This window comes from Balaenoptera ricei, chromosome 15 (genome assembly GCF_028023285.1).
Source record: "Balaenoptera ricei isolate mBalRic1 chromosome 15, mBalRic1.hap2, whole genome shotgun sequence".
NCBI lineage: Eukaryota > Metazoa > Chordata > Mammalia > Artiodactyla > Balaenopteridae > Balaenoptera > Balaenoptera ricei.
The window spans coordinates 14,766,788-14,794,452 of record NC_082653.1 but is presented as its reverse complement, the minus strand read 5'-3'; the positions used below and the strand labels follow the sequence as shown (position 1 = coordinate 14,794,452).

General features: G+C 45.0%; 2 protein-coding genes across 4 annotated transcripts in view; one reads left to right on the top strand and one right to left on the bottom strand.

Annotated features, from left to right (window-relative positions):
* Positions 1-2,221, top strand: part of SLC12A5 (solute carrier family 12 member 5) — a 28,697-nt gene extending 26,476 nt beyond the window's left edge. Inside the window, exons 23-26 of the mRNA XM_059898605.1 lie at positions 11-210; positions 554-568; positions 827-960; positions 1,171-2,221. Coding sequence (XP_059754588.1) covers positions 11-210; positions 554-568; positions 827-960; positions 1,171-1,262 — 441 coding nt within the window. The 3' untranslated portion in view covers positions 1,263-2,221. The remainder of the gene's footprint in view (positions 1-10; positions 211-553; positions 569-826; positions 961-1,170) is intronic.
* Positions 2,222-3,738: 1,517 nt separating this feature from the next.
* Positions 3,739-27,665, bottom strand: part of NCOA5 (nuclear receptor coactivator 5) — a 30,808-nt gene continuing 6,881 nt past the window's right edge. Inside the window, exons 2-8 of one of the 3 annotated variants that reach the window (XM_059898607.1) lie at positions 22,800-22,866; positions 13,844-14,170; positions 12,383-12,519; positions 10,727-10,853; positions 8,666-8,865; positions 6,975-7,295; positions 3,739-6,514 (exon numbers count right to left, since the gene is read on the bottom strand). In XM_059898607.1, the coding sequence (XP_059754590.1) occupies positions 5,925-6,514; positions 6,975-7,295; positions 8,666-8,865; positions 10,727-10,853; positions 12,383-12,519; positions 13,844-14,170; positions 22,800-22,837 (1,740 nt within the window). In that variant the 5' untranslated portion in view covers positions 22,838-22,866 and the 3' untranslated portion in view covers positions 3,739-5,924. Of the gene's footprint in view, positions 6,515-6,951; positions 7,296-8,665; positions 8,866-10,726; positions 10,854-12,382; positions 12,520-13,843; positions 14,171-22,799; positions 22,867-27,665 lie in introns of all 3 variants that reach the window. The other 2 variants (XM_059898609.1, XM_059898608.1) reach the window with 2 other exon arrangements.

Below are 27,665 nucleotides of genomic sequence, written 5' to 3'. Positions count from 1 at the left end.
TATCCCTCAGGTGCAGCTGATCCATGACCAGAGTGCTCCCAGCTGCCCCAGCAGCTCACCGTCCCCGGGGGAGGAACCCGAACGGGAGGGCGAGGCAGATCCAGAGAAAGTGCATCTCACCTGGACCAAGGACAAATCTGTGGCAGAGAAGAACAAGGGCCCCAGTCCTGTCTCCTCAGAGGGCATCAAGGACTTCTTCAGCATGAAGCCGTACGGGCCTGGGGGCTAAGGGCTAGGGTCTGGGGTGAGCCTACAGGGTCTTTGCTCCCCATGGCAGAGCAAATGAGCAGAAGGGGTCCTGGCCTGGTAGTCGGAAGACCCAGCCCAGACCTTGTCTTGGTTTCCCCATCTGAGGACTCAGGTTGGGCTTGATTGCTAAGGGTCAGAACTCCCAGGTGCAGGCAGTGGAAAGGCGAAGCCTGTGGGGCTGGGAGAGCGGGACCAGTTTGCACACAGGGTGGTTGATGGTGGCTCAAGTAGTCCTCAGCTTCTCCTGCTTTTTCTGACCCCTCTCTTTTTCTTCCTCTCTTTGCTTCTCTTATGTTTCCTGAAGGGAGTGGGAGAACTTGTAAGTGCTTCAGAATTTTTAACTTCTCCCCTAGGTTGGCCAGGGTCCCTCCTCTTCTCACTCCACCAGGAACCCTCAGTTCGTGCCCCTGACCTCTGGGGTCTCCGAATAGCCCAGCTTGGAGAAGTCTAGGGTTGGTGGTCCCTGGCTTGCAAGGACTAGATCCCAGCAGCGCAGTGCTGGGGTGGGGGGGCTGGAAGGGCGACTGGATCCAACTCTCCCTTCTCCCAGCCTCACGTGCCCTCCTCCCTCCCTCAGGAACCAGTCCAACGTGCGGCGCATGCACACCGCTGTGCGGCTGAACGAGGTCATCGTCAAGAAATCCCGGGACGCCAAGCTTGTTTTGCTCAACATGCCTGGGCCTCCCCGCAACCGCAACGGTGACGAAAATTGTATCCTGGGCTTAAAATTGGGAGGAAGGGGGAGGTGGACGTCAGGGGACTTAGGTCCTGGCCCTGGGAAGGAAGAGTTGAGCCGGGTCTGCTTCAGAATCAGCACCGCGGACAGGGACGCGAGCCCAGCGTTCCCCTGGCGCCCAACACGCACGACCCTAATTCCATCGGGAGGGAAGGGGACGGTCTTTCTCCTTGACGGGCGCTCAGACATGGAGTTCCTCGAGGTCCTCACCGAGCACCTGGACCGGGTGATGCTGGTCCGCGGCGGCGGCCGCGAGGTCATCACCATCTACTCCTGAGAGCCAGGACCTGCCACCCGGGCCCGAGCGCGTCCGGCCCGCGCGGCCCCGGAGCCCTCGCCGCGCCCCCCGCCGCTGTCACCGTTTACATACAGACCCTGTGCCCGCGCCCTGGCCCCCTTCCCCGCTGCCTGAAGCCCGGAGGCCACGTCGGTCGGGGCTGACTCGGAGAGGACCGCCCCGCGCGGAGACCAGAGCCCCGAGCGCCCCGTTGGCGCGTCGCCCTGTCGGCCCCGGCTGCCCTTTTTCTAAGCCCGGCCTCGCCCCGCCGGAGGAGACGCTGCAATAAAGGTCGGAGGAGGCGCAGAGAGGAGCGGAGCTGGGGCTTTGAGGACGCCCGGTAGTCCGCGCGGCCCTCTCCCTCTCTTCCCGCGCCCCGCCCCGTCCTCGCTCTGCACCCGTCCCCCGGCGGCCCGGAGGGCGCGGGGTGGGGAGGCTGCGCTCCGCCGTCTACGTCACTTGTCCTCGCGCGGCCGCAGGCGCCGGCCGGCCGAGCCTATACATAGTGTACAGGAGACATCGCGTGTATTTTTAACGTCCCCATATTTCTGTGACTAGAAGCGCAACGGACTTCTCGCCACTGTCGAGCTCTCCCGCTGGGGGCGCCCAGGGAAGGCGGAGGCCTCGGGAGGCTGGGTTTTCCTTGACGTCCGAGAGTTTGAGAGCAAAAGTGCTTTAGGCCCAGGCGGGAGTCGTGGTCCCTCGACACCCCCTCGACGTCTCCTCACCCTTTCCGCGCGCCTTTGGCTTCCGACCCTTCCCTCTAGTTCTTCTCGGAGACGAAGTGAGACAAGTGTCCAGCTTTTCCTGGATTCGCCTCCCAGCGGAGTGAGCTTCCACTGTGGCTGCAGAGGCGGGCGCAGCCTCTTCTCATCGGCTCTTATGCAAGCTGGGGCCACGATAGGGGAGGGGCGTTCCTCAAGGAGGAGAAACCGAGAGAGGCCCTCGCCCCACCGAGGAAGCCCCGCCCCGGTGCCTTCGCTGGGGGAGCAGGCGTCTCTCCTCAATCGGCTTGTCGCCTGCTCCCCCTATCCCATGGCTCTTCGCCAAAGACTGAAATCGGGGAGCTGGAGGGCGTCCCTTCCCCTGGAGTTTCCTTCCTGGGACAGAGGAGGGAGGCGGGGGCGGTTCTGGGTTGGGGGCCGGACTCACCGGGGAGGCCCCAGCGCTGTCCCTGATGTTCCCTCCTCTGTCTCCATCTGGCAGCTCTGGCCTCGGGGACCCAGCCGCCTTCTCCGCGTCCCGGGCCGGCCTCGCTGCCTCTAGCTGCGTCTCCCAGGCACCTGGGCGTGGGGGAGGGCGGGAGTCGCCATGTGCTTTGTTCTTAGCGCCTCTCTGCCCTCCTCCAGCTAGGACCCAAGGCCTTTGGCTTCTCCAACACCAGTCCTTGGCGCTCCTGCTCCACCAGCCCGGTTGGAGGTGCCCTCTACCCTTAGGGAAACCGCATTGGCCGGGTTCCCTTCCCCCAGGGCACCTTACTAAGGGGGGCAGGCACTGCATGCTCGTACTGTACCTCTGGGACTGGGTACAGTACCTTCAGCCCCAGGGCCCTGAACTTTGCACCTAGTTAGACATCCTGCCCACCTCCCAGAGCTGAGGCTACTGGGTACTCCTGACCTCACCACCCACCTCCTTTCCTTTGAGCCCAAGGCAGAGCTGGAGCTGGTGCCACCTAGACTGGGCCAGGTGTGGCTGGAGGTAGGTTTGGATGTCTGCTGGTTAGGCCAAGGCCCCTCTGAAATTTGATCAGGGGGCTGGATAGATTCTTCCGGGTAGTAATCAGAAGTCGGAGGTATTAGACACCAGCACTCCCCACCCTCATCCTCCAAAGAACCTCCCTCTGACAGACGCAGCTGGGTCTAGCCTTCTGGGGGCCTGAGCACTCCCGGGCTGAAGTGGTGGGCTAGGCAGAAGGGAAAGGGGGTATATTAACATCAGTTAGGGAACCAAAGTTGCACTATCTGGGCCTAGACTGTCTGGTTGGCAAGAGCAGTTTCTGTTGATGAAAACAGACATCCTACAACAAAACCCCAAGTTTTCTGTGCTACATGTGCAATATTTGTCATGAACGTTATCACACGTCACTCACCAAATTAGCTTTATAATCATGTAGCTAGATGTTTCATGTCCATTCAAGTGACTTTTATTCTGAGTGCAATATTTCAATAGCCTTGTAGTGATAACTAGTGTTGCTTTTGTTTTAGACCATCTATGTGCAGGGCAATGCAATGAAGTTGAAAACCCTTGTAAATAGGAAAGGTTGCAAACCAAATCAAGAGTATTTATTACTATTATTAGGCCTGCCTTTAACTTTACGTGTGTTTCAGTATTCCGCATTCTGCCTCAGTATTGATCTTGTGTTCTTTGTGCCAATATGAAAAGGAGAGGGTTGGTTCTTTCCTTTATTGTTGAATGCTCCCATTTAATGCTTTATAGCTTTTATGTATTAATTTTTTAGACTCCCGTCTGCACAAAATGCAATAAAAATAATTTTATTATACCCTTCACAGCCTGAGGTGTGTTGTTTGGACACTCCAGGGGGAAGAATTAGTAGGTGGGAAGAGGGGTGTAAAAGGTGGCCCTCCAGGAGGCCCCTAGACTCTTAACCAGAAACACTGACCACCACTCCAGGTGGGTTGCCTCGTGTACTGACAGCTCTGGGGCCCTGTCCTAGAGGGACAAAGGCACTGGCAGCAGGGGCAGTGCACCCACCACCTCTCCTACGAGACGGTGAGCACTTCCGGGTCAGCCTCAGCACTGTCAGCATCTGGGTCCCTAACCCACTGGAGGCCTCGTGCCAGCCGCTTCACCACACCCACTCCAAGCCTCCTGATGGGGCTCTCTATTAAATGCTCTCCAGAGCTCCTACCTGTGACTCTGCTTCTGCCAACTCCTTGCATAACAGGCTGGACAGAGGGCGGCAAGTGAGACAAAATCAAAACAGGAGAGTACCCCACTCTCCACTCGCCTTTGGCCAGAAATGGCCTCTTCACAAGTCCTGTTTTCCTTTCCTAGAATAAGAGGACAAGCCTCTGACACAGTGCAAGTCTGCCACAAACACGGATGTTTACATAGCATTATAATTAACCAGCAGGCTTTTGCTCTGAGCTGTACTAGGTGAGCTGCGTAAGAAGAGAAGCTAGGGTTAAAAGAGGTTTTGAGGACTGACTGCAGACTCAGGGCAGAGCGAAACTAGTCAGTGCTCTGTCAGGGAACCTCGCCTTCAAACTCGGGGAAGGAATGCTCACAAGGAGGCCCTGTGGATAGTGACACCCAAAAAAGACAACACAGCTTTCACTTTTTCATTTTAATTAAAAAGTAATTATCTCATCTTATTAACAACACAAAAGTTCCAAAGAGGAAAAAAACACTATATAACACAAACAGGTCAGAACATAAAATGCTGCCATCTGGGGACCTTGAGTTTTTGAAACCACTGTTTACTCAGCCACTGGCAGGGACTCAAGTGAAGTCACTGCTCTCCCTTGCTTCTGCCAGGGGCCCCTTGAGACTGATCCACAAGGCTCTAATGAGCACCATCCCTAGGGAGAGGGCAGCTTCCTTTGTTTCCATGTAGAGCAGCAGCCAGAAGTCCTCCCTCTAGTAACTTCACTCTGGCTCAAAAGTTATGAACAGCCTCCTGTATCAAGAACATGTCCAGCTACCGAAAGTCTGACATCAAAATGGTCCCTATCTCCTGCTGCTTAGAAAACAGAACAAGAGCCTGATTTTTGAGCCAAAAGCTCAAAGCAATCACTGAAAAAAATGGGTGTTCACTGCCACAGTCTAGAGTTGCCTTCTCAGAGCCGATTCCATGAAACTACCACTGGTGAGGGAGAGGCTAACAGAAATATTAGGGGGTAAGAGTGGCTGGGGCCCAGATTCACAGTTTGTGTTAAACTGCTGGTCACTGGAGCTGTGCAGTCCACGGGAGATCTTTCATTGAAATGAAAGCCAAAAAGAAAAAAAGAGAAAACCAAAAACCAACAACCCTGGGTCAGGCACAAAAGTGGCCGGCTTGGCCACTCCTCAACAACTCCAGTAGCTGAGTAGCCAGCCGGCTTCTGAATCCTCAAGCAGACCCCATGTTATGTGGGATGGGGTAAGAGGACACCGTGCCCACCAAGCCCAACCTGCTGCTCTGGAACCCTACACAGGAGCTGCAGGCAGGAGCTCGAGCTCTGGTGGGCCTGTGCGAGGCTGGACACCCGTGGTAGGTTCAGAATGAACAAAGGCAGTGGCTCTCAACATGAAAATGCTACCCCAAGCTCACCCAGCTGGGGCTCGGCTGCTTCTTCCTCCCTCGCCCCACGTCCAGCTGACAGAGAGACAACTGAAATACAAACGGAGCCCAGACACCTATACTGCCCATGACCCCAGAGATATTTACTTTCTACCAAAAGAAACCACAAAAAAACAAAAACAAAACCCCCCAAACCCCCACCCCACCACCAACAAAATACACCTCCAGTGCAGCATAAACTCGGACTCTGGAAGGGGTAAGCAACATAGCCTTAGGCAGGAGAGAGCAGATGGTAGAAACTTATGACATTCGATGTGGACCTGGATAGGTGCAGAGAACATCTTCCAAATAACTCTATTTAGAACGCAATAGGTGGGAGGCCAGAGGAAGAGGGGACCAGGAGTAGTTGAGATTTAGCCTCAGTAATGCCTCTGGTACGATCCCATGGGGGCCTGGGGCCGCCCCACCTGTGCTGTGGTCTGGCTAACCAGGTGGGAGAGAGCAGGGCCACTCTGGATCAGAGTGTCCAGAGCCTTCTGTACACTTGGATTGTCAAAGTTGATACCTGTGGAAGACACGGGCCTCTGGCTAGCCAAGTTGCTGGCGGGCACCAGGCGAGTGGAAGGCTGGCCAAAGAGCCCTTGGGAAGGAGCCCCAGGCCTGGGGCCCATGTTCCGAGCAGATCCTGCCTGTCCCAAAATGTTTGGAGGCTGATTGCCAGAGGCCTGTGATCTCTGCTGAGGCTGGCTGTTCGCTGCTATGGAAAAATTCTGGTTCTGGGTGTTTCCGGCAGCAACTGAGGGGGATGCAGAGCTGCTATTGGCCGCAACCGTGCCACTATTGAAGAGGCTGAGGATTTTGGCCTGAAGCTCTTGCTGGGAGGTGGGGGGTGCCGCTGGAGTGGGTGTAGCAGAGGGGAGCACTTGGCCGCTCTGGAGCGGTTGGGAGCTTGGCTGTGTCTTCAGTGAGGCACCCGAGGTCGCCCCGAGTGGTTGACGGGAAATCTGGCCTAAAACACAGAAGGAGGAGGTATCTGGTTGAAAAGTACCCTCCATGGGCAGGAGGCATAGCAGCCCAGGGAAGAACAACAATCACTGATCACATCAATCACATAGTACACAGACTATAACATCAATTTCCCAAAGGGGCCACTTCATGGTATGTGCTGTTCCCGGAAAACAGCTTCGTTCCTCCAGACAACTACTTAAAGAAAGAAGGGCGTCCACCTTGGTTCCCAGGGAGCCAGCATACTAGCCCACCCACCACACTAACTACAGGGACCAGGATTCAGAGCCCAGATCTTAAGTTACCATCACACCAGCATGGATGGCCCACGGGAGAGCCCAAGGGATGTGCTCATTGCCCCTGCCCACACCGAAGAGCCCTGGGCCTGCCACCCTCCCAACAGAGCATGGGGATTAGAGAAATGCAGAGTGAGAACTTCACCTCGGCCCTGCCACGTAGCTCACCAGGCAGAGAGTCGGTGCTGCTCCTCATCAGCCGCTCCTTCCGCTCGCGAAGGTAGTTGATGATCTTGTCAGTCTCCTCGGCAGTGAGGTACCTGTTGTCGGCCAGCAGGTTGATGAGGCTCTGGATGGCTGGAGGGTGCCCCCCGCGCATTCCCTCCTCAGGGCCTCCTCGCTCTCGTTCCTGGAGGAGGGCTTCATCGGCCATCTTGGCTGCCTGTCTGGCAATCTCCTCGCGTTCCTTCTCCCGGCACTCATTCTTGTAGCGCTCATAATTTCTGGCCACCAGCACCATGGCATCTGCCTGGGGCATGTTGCGATGCTCTGTAGGAGGGAATGACATGAGTTATTTTCTCCGATGACAGATTTGAGTGCCCACCTACTGGACTCTACCAAGCCCTTCCTAACCTCAAATGAGCAAGAAAACCATTTCAGTTTCAAAAAGCCTTGGGATGGGGATGGGGAGAGGTTGGGAGAGGAGGGGGATGAAGGTTGGGGAGATAGGTGAATGGATTTCTTTGGTGGGGAACAGACACCCTTGTACAGAGCTAGTTCTTTGGGGAATTCTTAGATCACAGACGTGTAGTAAAAACCAAAGAAATATGACAGTCTCTCACAGATTCAAAAAGACCATGTGGAGAATAACCACAGGAGGCAGGCCACGGGGGTCCAAAAAGCCCTTCTGTAAAGCCTGGCTCTCTACTGTGCTCCTAAGGATAGAGCTGGTGTTTTAATTCATCAGTTCAAAGGTTACGGATTAAGATCAAATTGTGACCCTAAATAACCTCCTCTCCTCACCCCTGGGCAACAATGATTTACAGGGTTGTGAGAAGACTTCTCAGCACTTGATATAAATGTCTTCACACATCTTGAGGACCGTTCCTCAGAAAGACAAATGACCCACTGGAGAGGCTTCTACACGCTATCCTTATGGGTAAAACTGGTGGGGCAAATAGCCCCAGGGTGGTGGGAAAAGCGAAAGGTTTGTGCTGTGTGAGCAAGCAATGAGCAGGGAATCAGGTGGCTGAGTCTCAACAATCTGGGAGCAAAGGACTAAAAGCTACTTCAGGGAAGGACTTCAAGGAACCTACTCTGGGCCTCCAGGAGCTCAGAGCCTCCTCCCTGTTCTCACAGCCCCTCCACCCACTTCTCTAGCACACTTACAAAGAGTATCCTAATTGCCTGTTGTATGCTTTGTCCCTCATTAGAAAATCTGGTGAAAGCAAGGACTCTATTGCATTCAGTGTAGTACGTGCCAGAGCTGCGCTGGAGCTGGCCCTCACTGGTGAGAGCAGACTGTGTGCATCTCCTCCCAACTGGCCCTGAAGTGACTTCATGTTGGTAGCTTGATATAGAACACAGTGGGAGTATTTACACCATGGAAATCAGCAAATGCTATAAACCACACCGCCCCCCCACCCCAGAACTGGTTGTTAAACATTTGCCAGCACATCACTGTATATACCTAAGTGCTAAATATAATGTCATATACAGCAGGCCCAGAACTGTATCCAGTGAGAGAATATCAGAAGACTAAATGACTATGCAAGTCTCTACCGTGCACTTAAAAAAGGGCCCTACCACATTTGAACTGAAATACATTTACCTAAAACCTGCTGCTTCTGAGTAAGGCATAAAAAAATTAATGGACTAGTGACTACTTCTGAAATTCTGACCCGCTTGGGCCTCCATACCTTGTGGGGTTCCAAACATGATGTTGACCGTACAGGAGCGGTGAATCTGGTGTTGCTGGGTGATGACAATAGCAAAGGGAGACCCTCCCCTGCTAACATCCTCCAAGGCTTGTGACAGTGACACCTCTGTGTTGAGGAAGATCAAGTCCACTACCATGCCTAGGTCTCGAACCTTCCGCCCCACAGATTCAGCATAATCTCTGTAGAAACAAACAGGATCCAGGTGAGTACTCCCTGACCAACTCCCAATCTGCACACTGTGGCACCTCAGCTAGCTGTGTGAGCTCCTATGAAGACTTCAAATCCTAGCTCTACCAGTGTCTCCCTAGCACCCTCTTCAGGCTCCAAGAATCTAGACCAATTCCTTCTCTATACTGGCTCAGAATGGTCACACATAAAGTTGCCAATAGCACAGTATTTAGTACCCAGGTCCTCCTCTTGATTCTCTAGTCTGATGGTCATTCTTAAACACCATCCTGATGCCTAAGACTTGTAACACATGTCCGTCTTTGTAGAGGCTGCACAGTATAGTGAGAAAAGCATGGGTTTTAAATGCTAGAAAGACAGGTTTGGATCCTAACATTTACTTGCAAAGTTGAAGCTTTAAGCAAGTCCCTTTACCTCTTACAAACCTCAGTTTCTTTAACAGTCAGACAGGATTAATATGGCTCAGCTCATACGTCACTTCCTTGACCTTCTCTGCAATCTAAATCAGATTCTTGATATATTTCTTATAAGACACATCACCAATACATTTATTTCTGTCATTTGTCCAACTAGGGTATAAGCTCCACAAGAGGAAGGGGCCATGTGTGTTTGCTTATTAGCATTACAGCTCCAGGACCTAGCACCTGTCACACATAGAAAAAATTTGATGAGTGAATACACATGAAACATGATTACTGTGAAGATTAAAAAAATTATTTAAGTGCCTAGCATGTAGTAGTACGGAGTAGGTGCTCAGAAAATGACATTATCATGAGTCAAAAGGGGTGGGGGGCAAAAAAAAGCCATCTACAAGTTAAAGCAGCATCTGTTTCTAAACAAGGCAGCCCCGAGCCTGTGAATGCTGCCTGCTGCTTGGTGACTCAACACCTATTTCCCTAGTCTCTGCCTTGAAATTAGCTCTTTAACCCCAAACTGCTAGAAAATACATGAAGTTATTTACTAACCACTTGGGGAAAGGGAACATAGCTACTCTCAAACTTGCGAGCTGCTATAAACTCCCTTCTACACCTCTGCTCTGCTACTTCAAGGAAAGAATGTGAAACAGAGGTAGAGTAAAATACTGCTGTGAACTCTGGCTTGGCTGGCATGGTCACCTAACAGCTCTGCAAGGCCACGGCACTTCACAAAGAAAGCCTGGCTCTTGGCTGACAAATGCAGAGACGTATGCCTTCCAAAGTACTGGGGATTCGGTGTTGTCTCACAAAGGGGACATTTATTGCTTTGCCTGACCAGCATATAGTCCCCTCTTTGATTTTCCTTGGGAAGGCACCCCTTTCCCACTCAGTACACATGGTTCCACAGGGCTAATCCCACTTTTAGCTCTAGGGGTGGGCACATGACCTAGCCCTGGCCAATCAGAGCATCCCAGCACTGCTGGTCAAAGTGATAGTTCAGGGATGGGAAAGTAAGCCTGGGCAATCCAATGAGAAACAATTCCAGGACTTCAGGCGGAAGCAATGGGAAAGAGCAGCTCTCTTTCCACTGGTTTGCTAAGCTAAGAAGATACATGTCTAGAGCCAGTGCTGTTCTGCCTTTTTGAGTAGAAAGCTTGTCTGAGAGTGAAGGCAATAGAGAGACCAAGTCTTTATGACAGTGTGACCCTGTATGTGGCCATGCCTGAACTTCCCAGTCAAGCAAACTAAAAATTTCCCTTTGGGCCTAAGCCAGTTTGCAATGGGTCTTCTGTCACCTACAAGTGAAAGAACCCTGGTTAACACAGTATAACAATGCCAGAGTACACAGCCCAAGTTAAGTGGGTACAGCTGCCAACGAGCCTGAATTTCTCTTCTGATCCTTCTCCTCACTCAGGAAAAATATCCAAAGGGTTCTTACTTAGTCTGCTTGTTGACCACAATCACAGAACAATCAACAGGCCTCTCAGCATCAAAGCGTCTCTGGATTTCCTCAAAATACTGACGATAAAGCTCTTCTCTACGCCGTTCCTCACGTTTCAAACGCTCTGCAGGATGACACCAGAGAAAACTGAAACATGGACCGTGCCTTTCTATAAAAATAAGTCACAGGCCTTATTTTCAATCCTGAACTACTTGTAGGCAAAGGTCATCACACACACACACACACCCACCCACACACACACACACTTTCTCTGAATTAATCCTCTAGACTACCTCCTAAAAATAACCCTTATTATTGTTTTTTACTATTATAAATTCATTGAAATGGAATGATTGGATTAAATGGCATGGTTGTTTTAATCTCATACATGCTGCCAAAATGCCCTCTAGAAAGGCTGTGACTAATTTATCCTTTCACAGGGGTGGAGCACCTAGTGCTATTTCTCCACATCTTAGTCAACATTGAGTATTGTCATTAAAAAGAAAACAAAACAAAAACCAAACCAAAAAAACCTCCTGCCAACTTGATAGGTAAAAGATGGTATTTCATTATTATTCTAATTTTCATTTTTGGGACAACTATTTAAGTCCCCTATTGATAGGTAATTGTAATTTGTTAAAAAAAAACCAGGCAGTAAACAAACACGAAACACCCCCCCCAAACAAACAAACAAAATCAGGCAGTAAAGTGTAAGTTTCTTAACAAATTAAAAATGAGGTTCTTGGGCTTCCCTGGTGGCACAGTGGTTAAGAGTCCGCCTGCCAATGCAGGGGATGCGGGTTCGGGCCCTGGTTCAGGAGGATCCCACATGCCGCAGAGCAACTAAGGCCGTGCGCCAAAACTACTGAGTCTGCGCTCTAGAGCCCATGAGCCACAACTACTAGCCCACATGCCACAACTGCTGGGGCCCACACGCCTGGAGCCCGTGCTCTGCAACAAGAGAAGCCACCGCAGTGAGAAGCCCACGCACCGCAACGAAGAGTGACCCCTGCTCCCCGCAACTAGAGAAAGCCCGAGAGCAGCAACGAAGACCCAACGCAGCCAAAAATAAAGAAAGAAAGAAAGAAAGGAAGGGAAGGAAGGGAAGGAAGGGAAGGAAGGAAGGAAGGAAGGAAGAAAGATAGAAGAGAGGTTCTTAACTTGACCAGGTGTAAAACAATCTAAAAATCTTTAAAGATGTATTGAATGTATTGAGAAAATCAAGGCTTTTATCAATAAAAAACATGTTTGTCTTTACCTAAAAAGTAAATGCTGTTAGGTAAAAATTATAAATAAAACAAAAAACCCCACATACTACATAGGTAATGCAAACAGTTTTAGTTACTTGGTCAATGAGCAAAAAAAAAAGCAAACGACCTCTTCTGCTCCCATCTTTTGTTCATTTCTTTTCTTACTGCTGGAATTTCATACTTATTTCTTCTTGTTAGATGACTAAACCAGATGATGGTACTACTTCGCATTTTAAAAATGATTTTCAAGCTGAATGTTCTCTACACATGAACAGGGTATTTGTATTTCTTCTTTCTGTGAATTGCTTAGCCAAGTCATTAGCCCCTTTCCAGTTGGTTATTAGCGTCCTCTTTCTTTTGTAAAGTGTCCTACCAGTGCTAAGTGCTGTTTCTGCTACTTTACCTTTTGCACGAGACTGACTTTCTGGGCCTGGAGGGCCTCGTCCATCAAAGCTATCTCTGTAACGGTCAAAGTAAGAGTCATCCTTCCTCCTGCAATAGTCATCCATTCGCAGGTATCGGTCGTAAGAGCCTTCTCTCCTGAAAAGTTAAAGAAATGTGCGCAAAGTTAAAAGTCTTATCCTGCAAACATCAAATACAGAGAATTCTTCAAGACCCAGCTGTCTGTGAGGAAGTAAAGCACAGTAAGGCACAGGACTTTGGGATCAGACAAACGAAATTAGTATCTGGGACTCACTGCTTATCAGCTCTGTGGCTGGGACTGAGTTAACCTACCTTCCAAAATGACTGGGAGGATGTACAGAAAGCTCTCAGCATAAAGTGAGCTCCCTGGCCTAAAGTAAATACAAAATAACTGGTAGTAATTATTGATATTAGTTTTGAGGAACCATTCCATGCCCCCACCCCAAGCCTCCTTCCCTGTGCTTTTGAAAAATTGTGGTTAAAAACCAAAACAAAAAAATCAAAAAAATCCACATAAATAATTTTTCATCACCCCGAACAGAAACTTAACCCCCTTTGCTGTTACTTTGTCTCTATGAATTTGCCTTTTCTAAATACTTCATGTAAGTGAAAACATGTATTTGTCTTTTGTGTCTGTCTGGCTTATTTCACATGGCATAATGTTTTCAAGGACCATCAAGGTTGTAGCAGGTGTCAGAATTACCTTTCTTTTTATGGCTGAATAATACTGTGTTATGGATATATTACATTTTTTTATCCATCTATTGATGGACATTTGAATTGTGTCTACCTTCTGGCTACTGTGAATAGTGTTGCTATGTACATTCACATTCATCTGCGTGAGTTCCTCTTTTCAATTCTTTTGGATATATATTCAGGAGTGGAACTGACGGATCATTAATTCTACTATATTTAACTTTTTGAGGAACCGCCAAACTTTTTCACAGTGGCCATACTACTTTACATTCCCACCAGCAATGTATGAGGATTCCAGTTTCTCCACACCTCGCCAACACTTTTTTTTAAAATAAATTATTATAGCCATCCTCGTAGGTATGAAGTGGTATCTCATTGTGGCTTTAATTTGCATTTCTCTGATAACTAAGGATGTCAAGCATCTTTTCACGTATTTATTGGCCATTTGTGCACCTTCCCTGCGGTTTTGCATGGCCAAAACAATTTGTACTCCATCTTTTTTTCCATTTGCACGATGTTGCCTTTCAGAGGCCACAGGGAGAGACCCAGATTCATTCACTAAGCACAGTTCATCATCATTCACACATTCACCAAATATTTATTAAGCAGCACATCTACCATTTGATAGACATTGGAAATATAGGGCTGATAAAGTCACTGCTATACAGAGCTTTCCATTAGTTCAGCAGAATACACATAAAAAAGACTATTGCAAAAAAACCAACCAGAACAGCTGTACAGGTACCTGTACATGGGATCTCGTGAGTCTCTCATATCTCTGTATCTGTCGTACATGGGGTCCCGGTGATCTCGAAAATCCCTCGAGTCTCTTAGGTCACGAAAGTCTCTAGGATCCCTCATGTCCCGAGCATCACGCATACTTCTGCTGTCTCTGTGATCCCGAATGTCTCTGCTCTCTCTGTGGTCCCGCAAATCTCGGGGGTCTCGCATGTCTCTGCTATCTCGAGCATCCCGGCCATTTCTGCCATCCCTGGGCTCTCTTCTTGGACTTCCTCGAATGGGGGATCGATCGCGTCTTGTATCTCGGCTGTCTCCAAAGCCATATGGATCCCTGTGGGAGGCAGCAAGAAGATGCTAAGACAAAGAAATTGAAGGAGCCAACCTTTCAGCTCTTTATTGGAGGAAGCCCCCACCCTCCAAGCATTTTTCTCTAAAATACGGCAGTCAGTGAGAACATGATTAAAATTTTAAGGATAGTTACCATCTGGTCAGCAAATAAAGACTAGTAGGTTCTAGAATCTCAAAAGATTAGGATATTGAGGGAAGAATGTATGATCCAGAGTCAAAGGTTCTGACTGGGATCATAGTGTTTATAAGGCTTCAGGGGGTAATTCAGTATTCTGTATACATGTCAAACTATCATCTCTATCTCAACAGGTTTTCAAAGTGAAAGTGTCTTCCCCCAGAACCTATTTCCTCCCATCAGACTTGTTCGAAAGAGACTTTAAAAAGAGGCAGAACGTTGCGGGTGTGTGTGTGTGTGTGTGTGTGTGTGTGTGTGTGTGTGATAATAAGGGGCAAAACTCATGAAGAAAAAATGAGCAAATGGCACCATCTCATACAAGGTAACGGTGATCAAAGGTGTTGTCCTTAAAGTACAGAAAACGTCACTTAAAACATCTAGCAGGATTAATCAAATTAAGGGGAAAAAAGAAAGAAGTACAATATGAGACATACAGTCAGGTACAGGAACACTCAGTTTCTCTACCTTCTTAACATACTTATTGAGAAGTGGTCTCTCTCAGTCTGAGGTTTATGTAGAACCTGGTTCCTTTTTGCCAAGGTGTTTTTTGTTTGTTTTAAAAAAAACAAAAACAAGAAAAAAAAAGTGTTTGAAGTCACAGGTATGTTTGGCCTGATCTGCTTCAATATTCTTCATGAGACATTCCACCCAACTGGAAACTCATCCCCTACATATCTAAAATTAAACTTCTTATTCAACCCAATCAGGCCCAGACTGACTTTTTCATTTCTGCCTAAAATTATCTTCCCATTTACCATGGTTTAAGTTCTTGAAAGTTAACTGATTTTTCTTCTCTATCCCCATTAAGTCACTTGAATCCTGTTTTTCTTGTTCATTCTCATTGGATTTCTAAGTTCAATCCAAACTCTTATTTTTATGCTGGCACCACCAAGAGTTTCCAAAAAACAAAACCAAAACCCAATCTTCCAGATTTCAATTCATTCAGCAAATACCAGATTAACCATCTGAATTTCCACCTGTTACCAGCTGCAGCTTGGCTATCACGCTTCTGGGCACCCTTCCCTAACAGATCTGGCCCCTTCGCATTTATTATTTCTCCCCCATTTCCTGATCCAACCTCCTTAGTTCTACTTAAGCTGTTCTTATGACTCAACTCACGCTATGCATCTCAGTATTTCTGTTCATACGGCTTTTCAACATGGAATGTTCTTCCTGCACTAACTCAGGTATCACCCAATCCTCAAAGGCAAGTTCATGTCCCATGTCTTCCAAGAAATCTCTAATCTCTAGTAACCGCTGATTTCTCCTCCTGCTAAACTCTTTAGAGCACTTACTATTTCTATTACTCATCTTGATCTGGTTTACCTTTTTACAACGTCTTCTTGTGTGACCCACTTTAAGGATTACCTCCTCCGTAAAACCTGCCCTGAACTCTTGATCTTTTCCAACAAATATGCTCCTCCTCCATTCTTTTCCATCTCATCTACCTACTCAGTTGCTCAAGCCACGAAACTGGATGTCATCCTTTCCTTAAAGTCGCATCCACTCTTCCAATCACATTTCCAAATTCTGTTAACTCTTTCTCTGAAATTGATATCCATTCTGCCCGTTTCTTTACCTCTATAAGGTACCACTGAAGGCCAACCCCAAACCATCTCTCCCCAAAACCACAACAATAGCCTTCTAAAGTAGTCTCCTCACCTCTTCTCTTGCCTGTTTCCCAATCTTTCTCCAGGTTACTCTGAAGTGATCTTTTACATACATAAAACCCTTCACTGGTTTCCCACAGTCTTTCGAATTCAGTCTAAAATCTCTACTGAAGTTAGTAAGATTCTCCCTGGCCTTGGCTCCTGTCTTCTCCAACCTAGTCTCACCTTCTCCCTAGTTCACCACTTTCTTACCATATTGACCTTTCAGCTATAGCTAGTCAAGGTTTTTCCTGATGCCTCTACTTGAGTAGCAGGAACGAATCCATACTCATTTTCCAGGTCTCAGGCTGAAGTATCCCTTACTCCCTGATTCTGTTAGTTTAAAAGTTTATCTTCTGTCCCTAAATCCTGGCCACTCTCTCTCATAGCACTTTGTTTTCACTCATTTATCACAATTTGACGTCACATATCAATTTACCTGTGTAATGTCTGTTTGCCCTTAGACTGTAAGTCCATGAGGACAAGCACTGTCAGTTTCACTCTCCATGATAAAGCCACCGCATACGTTTATATTGTCTGGCATGTAGCAGATGCTCCATGAATATGTTAAATGAGTCTTGCTCTGCACACATATTTCTACTGCTGCACTTATCATACTGTTCTGTAGTTATTTGTTTACATGGCTTCCCTACCAAACAGTAAGCTCTTCCGAATGCTTTGTATCCATAGGACACAGAAAAGAGTTCAGTAAATGTTTAATGAATTGAATTGTTCAACTAAAATGTAAGCCTCTCAAGAGCAGGCATCATGTTTTCTTTATAGTTTTGTCATCTACCATGACTACCTATATGGGCATTCATCATGATGCCCTCAGCTTGGAAGAAAACCTCAATTTCACTTCATCCACATGGTCACAGAAAAAACAATTTAAATGCCAATTCTGCTTCTATGAAAAGTCCTTGTCATATGTTTTAAGGCTCACAAGTACTCCTGATTTGTGGGAGCAAACATATGGGAGACTAGAGAATTTAAATGAGGACAGCTAAACATTTTTCCTATTAAAATAAAGTGCAGACTAACCAAGATTCTTACTTCAACTTTTATTATGTCACATAAATCCGCCTAACATGTGTAACATCTGATCTAGTGTATAATGTGGGCAAATCCCCAGGATCTAATGGGAAGGGACAACTGTAAAGTATTTCTGGATTAATGATCGGCAGATAAACCTGCCTTGGGGAGCAGTTAGAAACAGTTATTAGAGGTGGAATCAGATTTCAAGTGTTCTCTGGCAATCAAGGCTGAAAGAGATCATGAACCTGACAGACCACAGACCACACACAAAGCTGTGGGCTGGTGAAAACAGGGCTGGGGACAGGGACAAGAACACCACGTCAGAGCATGTTTTTCACAGACTTAGGATAATTATAAATGCCATATTTGGTGCTCATTCTTTTGAATCCACTGAAATACCTTACTCACCTGTCAAGAGTTTATCCCTGGAGGCTGACCATAGCACCCTAGATTCCCAAAATCTGGGTTCGTGCTTCCAGTTTGAGAAGGCAAGCACTCTTCCCCCCTCAATGAATCTAAAGTCTGTGTGCAACAAAACTACAAATTTCCCCTCAATTACCTTCTGGGTAAAAATGTAGAAGAGACGATATTCACACGGGGAAGAACCAAAGGAGTGGTAGAAGCAGGGACAGAGAGGATAGTAATTCTCTAAAATGAAAAGGCAAAGCTTTTTTTCCTTTCTCCAAAAGATGAGCAGTATGGCAGACTGCTGCTCTTCTGGAGACAAAAACAAAAAACCCTTTAAGGTCACTTTAGAACCCAAACAAAGAACTCCCCAGAACAAAAGGGCTCCTGCTTCTGGCCCCAACATCTTTCTCAAAGCAAGAACCGGATAACAAAAAGGTGGTACAGTGTGCAGGATTCAGAGTGCCACAAGGATGAAGCCTGCTGAATGAGATGCTTGACCTCAGATAACAAGTGGGTTAGAAGTAAGTTTCTGGAGAATACAGTTCACTATATCATCCCACGGTACCAGAGGTGTTTAACTGGAGACCAATGCATTGTACCCTCAGGTACCAGGTCACTAGAGGCTAAAAAGAAACTGAATAGTAGTTAAAGAAATTTCAGAACCACAGTCCACAAACTGAAGGCAAATGATAAAAACCACTAAAATTCTGTTGCAAATTCCTCAGCTATTCAGCAGGAGGGGGGAAAAGGCCAAATACTCTTTGCCTTGAGAGAAATAAAGTCACACCATTTGGAAATATCTGAGAGGTAAGGAGGGATGGGTGAAGGGAAAAACCATGGCAAGTGAGGTGCTTCTGGTAGAAGTGCTTCTCTTCCTGGGGACAACAGGGGTATGCAGAGCACTAGGCATTTGACAGCTTACTGATAAGATGATTATCTTGGACAACTGATGGACTTTGAGCTTCTCTTTGTCTAGAGACTGAGACCTCAAGCCCAGGATGGTGTTCTTTGGCCTTGGCTGTACAGAAGGTTAGGGAGGAAGGCCTCTGGCCTATTCTTTGTTGGCATCTCCTTTTTTTCTTTCTGTTCACAGTAATATTTTCCTTGGGAGGCCAGCCTTTTTTTTTTTTTTGCTCCTGAAAAAAAATCCTTCATCAGCTCTTCGTACTTCTGTTCTGTCACAGATACTGTCCACAAATACCATTCTCTAAATGGCCGGCTGCTGTGTGATGTTGATCCCCCACCATGCGCTCCATGCTGTTAGAAACAGAGATGACAGACTTGTACAGAATTTTGCCATTAGGTGCAGGTAGGATAATGGGGTGCAATGAGATATCACACATTACAAATCCAAATTTTATAAGTGCCCATGCTTCTCCCTAGGAAGCACACTGATGATTTTCTCAAACACAAATACGACTCTTCTGTTGGTAGAGAGAGGCAGCACTTGCTGAGAACTGACGGCTCTTCTTTAAGTGTTAGTGCAGAGGTAATCACAGCCTGCAATCTGTAATTGTGAAGCCCACCTAGAGCTAGGGCTGTCTCATACCCAAGAAGCAAGCAGTTATCAAAGGAATTAACACTGTGGATACACAGAAATCACCTCGGGCTACATAAGAAACTTGTCTACAGTTAAGTTATTTCTTTTTTAAAGAACTGAAATATAGTTGATGATGTCTAGGTTATTTTTGATGAACCAATCCTCAACGATTTTCACCAAAGAGGCACCAGGCCTAACATCCTTCACGAATACATAGGGAAATTCTCTGCAGAGTTCTTGATGTAGACAAGTTAATTCTATTTGCTTTTTTTCAGGTCATGTAGGAAGGTTTAGGAAATGCAGAGTCTCACTTGGGAGGCCACTTCTGCATAAGGATATATTCCAGAACTGGATTGCCGAAGTGTTGAGCTGAAGATGAAAACTGAGAACTGAGGTACGACGAGAATCATGGTCCAGTCTCTGAGGAAGGTAAGGACTGATGCCTAGCGCCAATGCTAGACAAGCTGCATGGTAACTATGCAATGTACTCAATGCATACAATGGAGTCCAGTGAAGTGGTCCAAGGATTAAATGATGAGAATTCAGGCTGAAATCTGATCCAGAGCAGGGATCCCTGATGCAGAATTTTGTGCTTGGCTGGGCCAATATTGTCAGAACCACATTCTGACAGCTGGAGTCATCAGGGAGGCATATTACTGAACGGAGAGCAAAGCCAGCAAAACCGTGGCTTACAGAGACATTTGAAGAGGTGATAATCCTGTGAAAATTCCCAAAGATACTGAGGTGTTTTGACACTCAAGGTTAAAGTCCAGCAAAACAAGATGTTACAAAAGTCCTGCCAACATGCTTAAAAACAATTCTCTTATTAAAAGTAGCAACACTGAAGACACAGAGTTACAACTTAAGGGAAATGTTTGCTATAGGTAGTGGGTTTTTTTCCTGTGAATAATGCATTTCCTTATGCCTGGGGGCATATAAAATGATTAGGGTTGCCAAATGAAGGCAGTTGGATTGTTGTCAACATACTGCTTCACTTGGAATTATCTCAAGGTTCTGACTGGAAGCACGCACCCAAAAAGACAGTGCTATCCAGTGTTCACCCTCAGAGAAATGATTAGCCAGCCCCTTCCAGACTAACCACACACCTTGCCTACTTACTGTATTTTATTTCTACCCTATTGGTATATCTCAAGAGATAATACGTGATCAGGGCAATGATCAAAATGTTAGTGTTCTATTCTGAATACAATGTTCGATTTATCTGGCTTTAAGGTTTGAAAATTTTTATTTTTATTAAATGTAAAGAAACCTGGGACTCTGCTTAGATTTTTAGATGGGGCCCAGAAAAGATTTTACTAGATGTGAACATCCTCTTCCCCGAACCTTACTAAGCATGACTATATGAAACTTAATCATGGTAAACAACATGTTGAGGAATCCAGTTAGGGACTATCACCAAGGAAGACTGATTCTTAACGGAATTTGAATTAGCCTAGCTGTCCCTCCTATTGATTGTAAATAAAGCGGGAAGCCACAGCCCTATCCACATCCCAAACAACCTCATTTTAGAACTTATTTCTGAGGAAGATGATATATTAAAAGGTATATAAAAGTAACGTGTATTTATATTTGTAAATCTGGTAAGGAGAACATTTTAAAAGGCCCCCTCCAATGTTGTTTGTATGTTTTTCCTTGGGGGGGGGTATTAAAAGAAGAAAAAAAGCATAAAAATATTTCTTCTATTACAGATGAAATTATGGAGTGGCATTTTAGGTTGGGATGAAATTAATCTTTTAAATTTAATGCAATTTAAAATATAAATTGCCCTGGCAATGGCTATATTGGATTCCAACCAGGTGAGTTGGTTATTTCCCCTACATTGCCAATGTAGGTTGAATACCTACAATCAACTGGAAATGTTAAAAGCATCTGGTTAGGTATATTGTTAACGGAATGACATAAAATATTCTTCTCAATCCATAGCACAAATGGGAACTACTCTGTATTCTGCGATGTGCACCCCCCCTTTTTTGCCTGTGGAAACACACCAACATTACCTAGAGATCATAAGCATCATGGGGACAACAGAGAGGAGGAAGATTTTACTAGTGGAGCTTTATAGTGGCCAACTCCACACTCCTGGTAAGCTACCTACTTCAGAAACACACACATTAGAGCTCCTTAGAAATTAGATGTACACCGTATCTCCTTTCAAGTCATTTAGCAACCACAACTTCCAGTGGAGCCCCGTATTTCTGACCAATAGATGCAAACTCTTAGCCACCTGTATTCCATGTTTATTGGGGCAACAAGGAGCAACACAGAAGGGACTGCCCAACATCTGCAGCATGGTTAGATGCAGCACAACGGAAGCAGACATTATATGGATTTGCTGAAGTTCTACAGGATTCGTTTATGTTCTTTAGCATACCCACACATACACACAAAATGAATCAATACAGTATATACCTGCAAGCTGCAGGTGTTCCTTATGGTGTTAGAGAGAACAAACAGAATACCAATGTATATGCTCATTTCTGCAGTGAAACCAATGGATGACCAGGGTATCCACCTAACAGCTGTAGTGTAGCTATAGTTGTGGTGTCAGACTCAACTCCTCTGTGCAGGCAGAGTGCTCAAAGAATCTTACTAAAATCAGCAGCATTACTTTGCCTCTAGGGTCTGCTTGAACTCTGCAGAACAGACACATGTAATTTAATCCTGGTAGCTTAGAAAATATCCTTACATCCAAGTGGGCGCATATACACCAAACACACAGCAGCCATTCCTTCCTATAAGTAGGTAACAAACTATAGGTGTTTTTGTTCCAAAGCAGGACAGCTGTATGTTATGTGTAAATGCCCAGCTAGTTGGGTATATCCCTGAGTGACCTGTGGAGCTACCAGTACAGACTAGGATTCATTGTACTCAGCAGTGTTAAGTTTATCACATGAAATGTAGTTTACTGTGGTATATAGTTTAGGTACATAGTTTACTGCAGAAAACTGGCGTTTTACTTAGGGGAAAAGGCAAAACCCATACTGAATATCCACTTGGGCCATGAAGAGACACCAGATATGAGATATATATGCCTGCATTCCACACAAAACCGCACACACTACATCCACTTGTGTGCTGTTTACGGAGCCAGACAGTTTGAATACAATATTCTCATCTTTGGTATAAATGGTAACGTTAATAAGGCTCTTCTTTAAGAGAAGGGACCAATTTAATGCACATCTTGAACACCTCTTTTGTAAACAGTGGAAGAACATCTGGGGAAATGCCTTTCATTTCCAGGAAAGCTAAGAGAAAGGGAGACTTCTGAGAGGTGGGGTGTTTTCCCTTTTTATTCCCCCTCGATAGGTAACCCGAGCACGCGAGCACACAGGGGATCTGCAGCACAGGCACGGCAGCACTGCCTGTAAACCTGGGTTAACATCTGGGCCAGCAGCCATTTGGAATGAAGAGTCGAATCTCTGCTGCCTGCTGCAGTGCAGCGCAGCACACACCAACGACCCTCGGGCACTCCTCCTGCTGTGGAGGCTCCCATGGACACGTGAGCTGCAGACGGACAGAGGTTTATCCTCTTCCAATCGCCTGCAACTTATGTTGCAAGCTGACTTGCTGGGTTTGTCACGGAAAACACAAAGCTTCCTCTGCATCTCCTGATGTAAGTTTTAAAAAAGCAGCAAGGCCCTTCACACAAGGTTCATGTTCTTATTGTTTGCTTGAGCGTTTCTGATTTGTTGGGGGGAAGAAAAGACCCTTGATGTACGAAGTTGGGCTTAACTCCCCAGAGCCCAACTCTCCCAAGGTAACTCACTGCTTCAGGGTACTTTACCTTCGTGTGGGGCTGGGTCTTGATGGAGCCGTATTCATATTTCTTCTTTCCGCTGCCTTATTAATATCTGAAAAGAATAATCAACCCATCTGTTCAATGCTACGGAATAAAAACAAGATCATCAGCACATTTCAAATGAAAGCAACAACAAAAAAACTACAATGACAACCAGATGGTGTAAGAAAATCCATTCAGGAGACGCACAGTCACTTGGGCAATTTTTATTAAGTTATGGCAGTACATTGTCATGGCTTCGTAGGGAATGTCCCTCAGTTTTCTAGCTAACACATAATTTGTGTAAAACTGATTATGTCAATGCTTTAACACTATGCCAAGCCTAAACCTAACAATTGCCCCCTCTGAAAGGGGAAAAGGTTGTCTTCTAAACTCTTGGAGAACCAGCTGTAAGATTCTTTTTTGAGGGAGGAGAAAGGAAGAAAGAGAATTAAAAAAAAAAAGAAAAGAAAGAGCAAAGGCAAATAGTTCCATTTTATGCTATAAAGAAGTAATGGCTGGAATCCACTGTCTTAAAACTTCGAATATTCCATGAAGCAGGGCCTCCTTTTAGTTTGCCTTGTGTTGCATTCCACTGGATAGAATCTTCCAGGATGAGATGTAGGAAAGAAATTTATTATTTTCTAAACAAAGTATATGACATGTTAACATCTATAACCCTCATAGATAAGTACCTAAGAATAAAAACTGGCATTTGGTATAGTAAGGTTAGGTAACAAAACACTCATCCTAAGTTTTCGTTACAGAAGCCTAGCATACACAACCAGATAAAGAACAGTGGAAACATACAAACTTACAGAAAGCCAATTTGTGCACTTAAAGCCTCCCTGCTAAAAACAAAACAAACCTGCTCTGCAAAAACTGAAAAATAAAAACACCATTATGTAAGTAAGAACTGATGAAGTATCTAAAATACCAATCCATGCCCAAAGATAACACTTGACAATTTTTATATGCCTTAAAGATAAATAAGTACATTAAAGATTTCATACTTTAGTAAATGGAGAAATAAAACTGCTTTCTGCTGCAGTGTAATTTTATTCCCCTTGTTCCATATTAAGCAGTTAACAGTGTATCTAATGACATTAAATGGTATTAAGCACTTACATAGAGTGCTTTAAAACAGTAATTATGTGTTTGAAAAATTCTAACCAGAATCTTATCATGTGAAAGACCACAGTAATAACAAACTTAAGAGGTCTTGTATAGCCTTTACCCTGCTATGCTGTCAACTTTTGAGTTCCTGTTAAAGCGAGAATCATCTTCAATTCCATTTTAAGTCAAAGTCCATTATCTTTAGGAGAATGGCTTTTGACCAAACTGAAGGTAACAAAATGCGTTCTCTAAAGGACTTGGCCAGTAATACCTGACCATGGGTTTGGTACTGTATGTCACAAGTTACAACCCTTAAAGTTCACTAAGGCCTGAATTACATGTTGTATAACGACATGTCTTACAGGGAGTATCTAGTTCCTTTTATATGTAATTGTGAAGAGTATCATTTCAGGTTTAGAAGGGCCTACTGACCTAGTCTGCTCACTTACTTTGTACTGCTTTCTAATATATGGCAACTATGATTCAGAGACAAATGTAATGTCTTTATTTAAGTAGTTTTCAAAGTATCTCTGGAATACATGGGGAGTGGTGTTAGTGGTGTGCAGACTCTTTTAAACAGGTACCATAGGGACTTCCCTAGTGGCACAGTGGATAAGACTCCACACTCCCGATGCAAGAGGCCTGGGTTCAATCTCTAGTCAGGGAACTAGATCCCACATGCATGCCGCAACTAAAAGTTTGCATGCCACAACTAAGGAGCCCACGAGCCGCAACTAAGGAGCCTGCCTGCTGCAACTAAGGAGCCCACTTGCCACAACTAAGACCTGGGGCAACCAAATAGCTATTTTAAAATAAATAAATAAATAAATAAATAAATAAATAAATAGGTACCATATTTCCCAGCAGGATTCCATGTATTATTAAATGGCCTTGTGAATGAAGAAAACTCATCTAAACGTTGACTTGACCTGGCAAATGTTTAGGTGACAGTATGGAACATATGGTACTACTCTAATTGGTGTCTATAAATACTATATAATTTTGCCCTCATCATATGAAAAGGACTACTATATTGTATAATTATATCCAATTCTGTGAGGGCCATTATATATAGGACTGGGGAGACCAAAGTATTCACGTACCATACACCTTTGGAGCAAAACTGGTTCCAGTTAGAATGAATGAGGTACATATTTTCCTTTGAAGTTGGTGAAATTTTTTTGCAATCATTTGAAAGATTTAAAAATTCAAGATTATATCTTTAAACGATTCTGATTGTAATTTGCCTCCTAGTATCTATTTTCATGGAGTAGTCCAAAGGAATTATATTTGGATGGTGTGGCTTATGTTTCTTTTGCAAAAAAGAAAATTCTTAGACTATTTTCTTAATTTTAGGAGTTAGCAAACTTTTAGTGTGGTATGTCAAGTGTTTGTTTATTCATTCCTCTTTAAGAGTTCCTTAAACCTCCACCTTGAGTAAGATATGGAGAAAATGAGACCTGGAAAATTTTGATAGTCTCATTGCCATCTAAGAGGACTCACTGCTCAGGTTAGGGTAGAGGTGGAGAGGTTTTCAGTGAGAGTTATGAAAAACTATCATCACCACCAATTCCCATACAGAAAAAATCCTAACATATGTGCACACGGAACTTTTGGAAAACCTAGGAGTTCAGAAATACAGGAAGACTACAGAAGCTACCAAAAGTGGAAATAACTTCAGGGAGCTTATCATGGTACAGCAAAGATTTAAAGAATCAGAAAAAAAAACCTTGCCCCATCCCAATTTTCTGTCACACAATTTGAAAACTCATCAATTGGAGGTTCATTTGAACAAGTTTCTCTCTGAAAATGCAAATACTGGGACTGGTAAAGGAGGCTTTTGTATTAATTAGTTGAATTAGATTATTTTATTTCTTAATCCTTACTGAGATACATAATCTACACCAAGGAAACAGAAATATTAATGTAAAGGAGAAGGGAAAACAGATGGAAAGACAATTTGGGACTCTTTCTGGACATTAGGTGGGAAACAAAATTGGAGAGAATATAATTAACAAGAGGGCAGTGGTAACTTAAGAGCCTCCAAGGAGAGGTGGAATGCCTCCTCTGCATATAAAAGGGAAGAAATGGTGCTTCTTTTCCCTCCTGCTTTATTTTATCCGGGCCAACTCAGTCTCTTAGTGTCTCTTCCACCTCAGTTTGGTTGGTAGTTCTATACTTTGTCAATTTATTAGCAATGTGAATGCCATTCAAAATCACCATCACCACAAGGTGCTTAACTTTCACCTGAATATCTATGATTTCCAAGGGGTGAAAACAGTTAAAAGTACTACTCAGGTAAGAATTTTTAGACAAGAAAAACAGCATCAATTGAAGGGATTTACATAAAAGGAAAAAATGGGAGAAAAATCTGGAAAACATAATGTTATACAGGAAGTGGCAGAGCTATTTTAAATCACAAAAGAATGGGGTAAAGAACTCCCAAAGGAAGACACAATGCCTAATCTACAACTTTATTTTAGACTAATATGCCAGACAGGGTTCACACAATGGTTCTTAGATATGTTATAAATAAAAATGCATGTTTCATTCATAGTATCAGAAACTGCTTTGCTCTATTTTTTTTTTTTTAATTTATTTACTTTTGGCTGCATTGTTGCGGCGCACGGGCTTCTCACTGCAGTGGCTTCTCTTGTTGCGGAGCACGTGCTCTAGGTGCGTGGGCTTCGGTAGTTGTGGCACGTGGGCTCAGCAGTTGTGGCACGCGGGCTCTAGAGCACAACAGGCTCAGTAGTTGTGGCGCACGGGCTTAGTTGCTCCGCTACATGTGGGATCTTCCCGGCCCAGGGCTCAAACCCGTGTCCCCTGCACTGGCAGGCGGACTCTTAACCACTGCGCCAACAGGGAAGCCCCATGCTCTATTTTTTAATTGTATCACTGTAAAATAATTCTTTTCACCTTAAAACCAATTTTTATACTTCAAAGACTATCACAATGGAAAACAGTGAGAACAACTCTAAACAAGTGCATTTTGAACCACAACATTTGACAGTACCACTACTGGTTGAAATAACCCAGAAGCCTACACAATTTCTTTTTTTTTTTCTCTTCTTTTTTTTTTTGGCTGCGCCGCAGGGCTTGCAGGATCTTAGTTCCCTGACTAGGGATCGAACCCAGGCCCCATGCAGTGGAAGCACAGAGTCCTAACCACTGGACTGCCAGGGAATTCACTACAATTTCAGTAAGTGATTACAAATGAAATACAGCTTGCCAAAAGGTCTAGTTGAAAACCAACCAACAATCAGGAATTATTAAATTGGAGATACATGATGACAAAGATGATGCTACTTGGAAAACCATATTGATGAGACAGCGGATATCACACAGTAACTCCTAAAATTGGGAAGGGAAAGGACAGGACTTCTCATTGAAACTATATTTATGAAGATGACTTTGATGATACATTGTAACATCAGGGATATTATAATGAGTTATACTGTAAAGAGTCAGGGATAAGAGAATGCCCTGCTTGCTGTTTCTAAATCAATCCTTTAAGCTCACTTTGAAAACTACACATTCCCTCATATTTGATTATCTCTTTCAATTTCTAATTAAAATAATTATTATGTCCTTAACAGTATTAGAATATTATTCCAGGGAACAGGAATGGGGGAAAGAGCCTGTATAAGAACATTATGTGCATTATCTCATGCAATCCTTTCTACAACTCTTGGGAGTTAAGTACTATTACGATCTCTATTTTGTGAATGAGGAAATTCGAAGTTTAGAGAAATT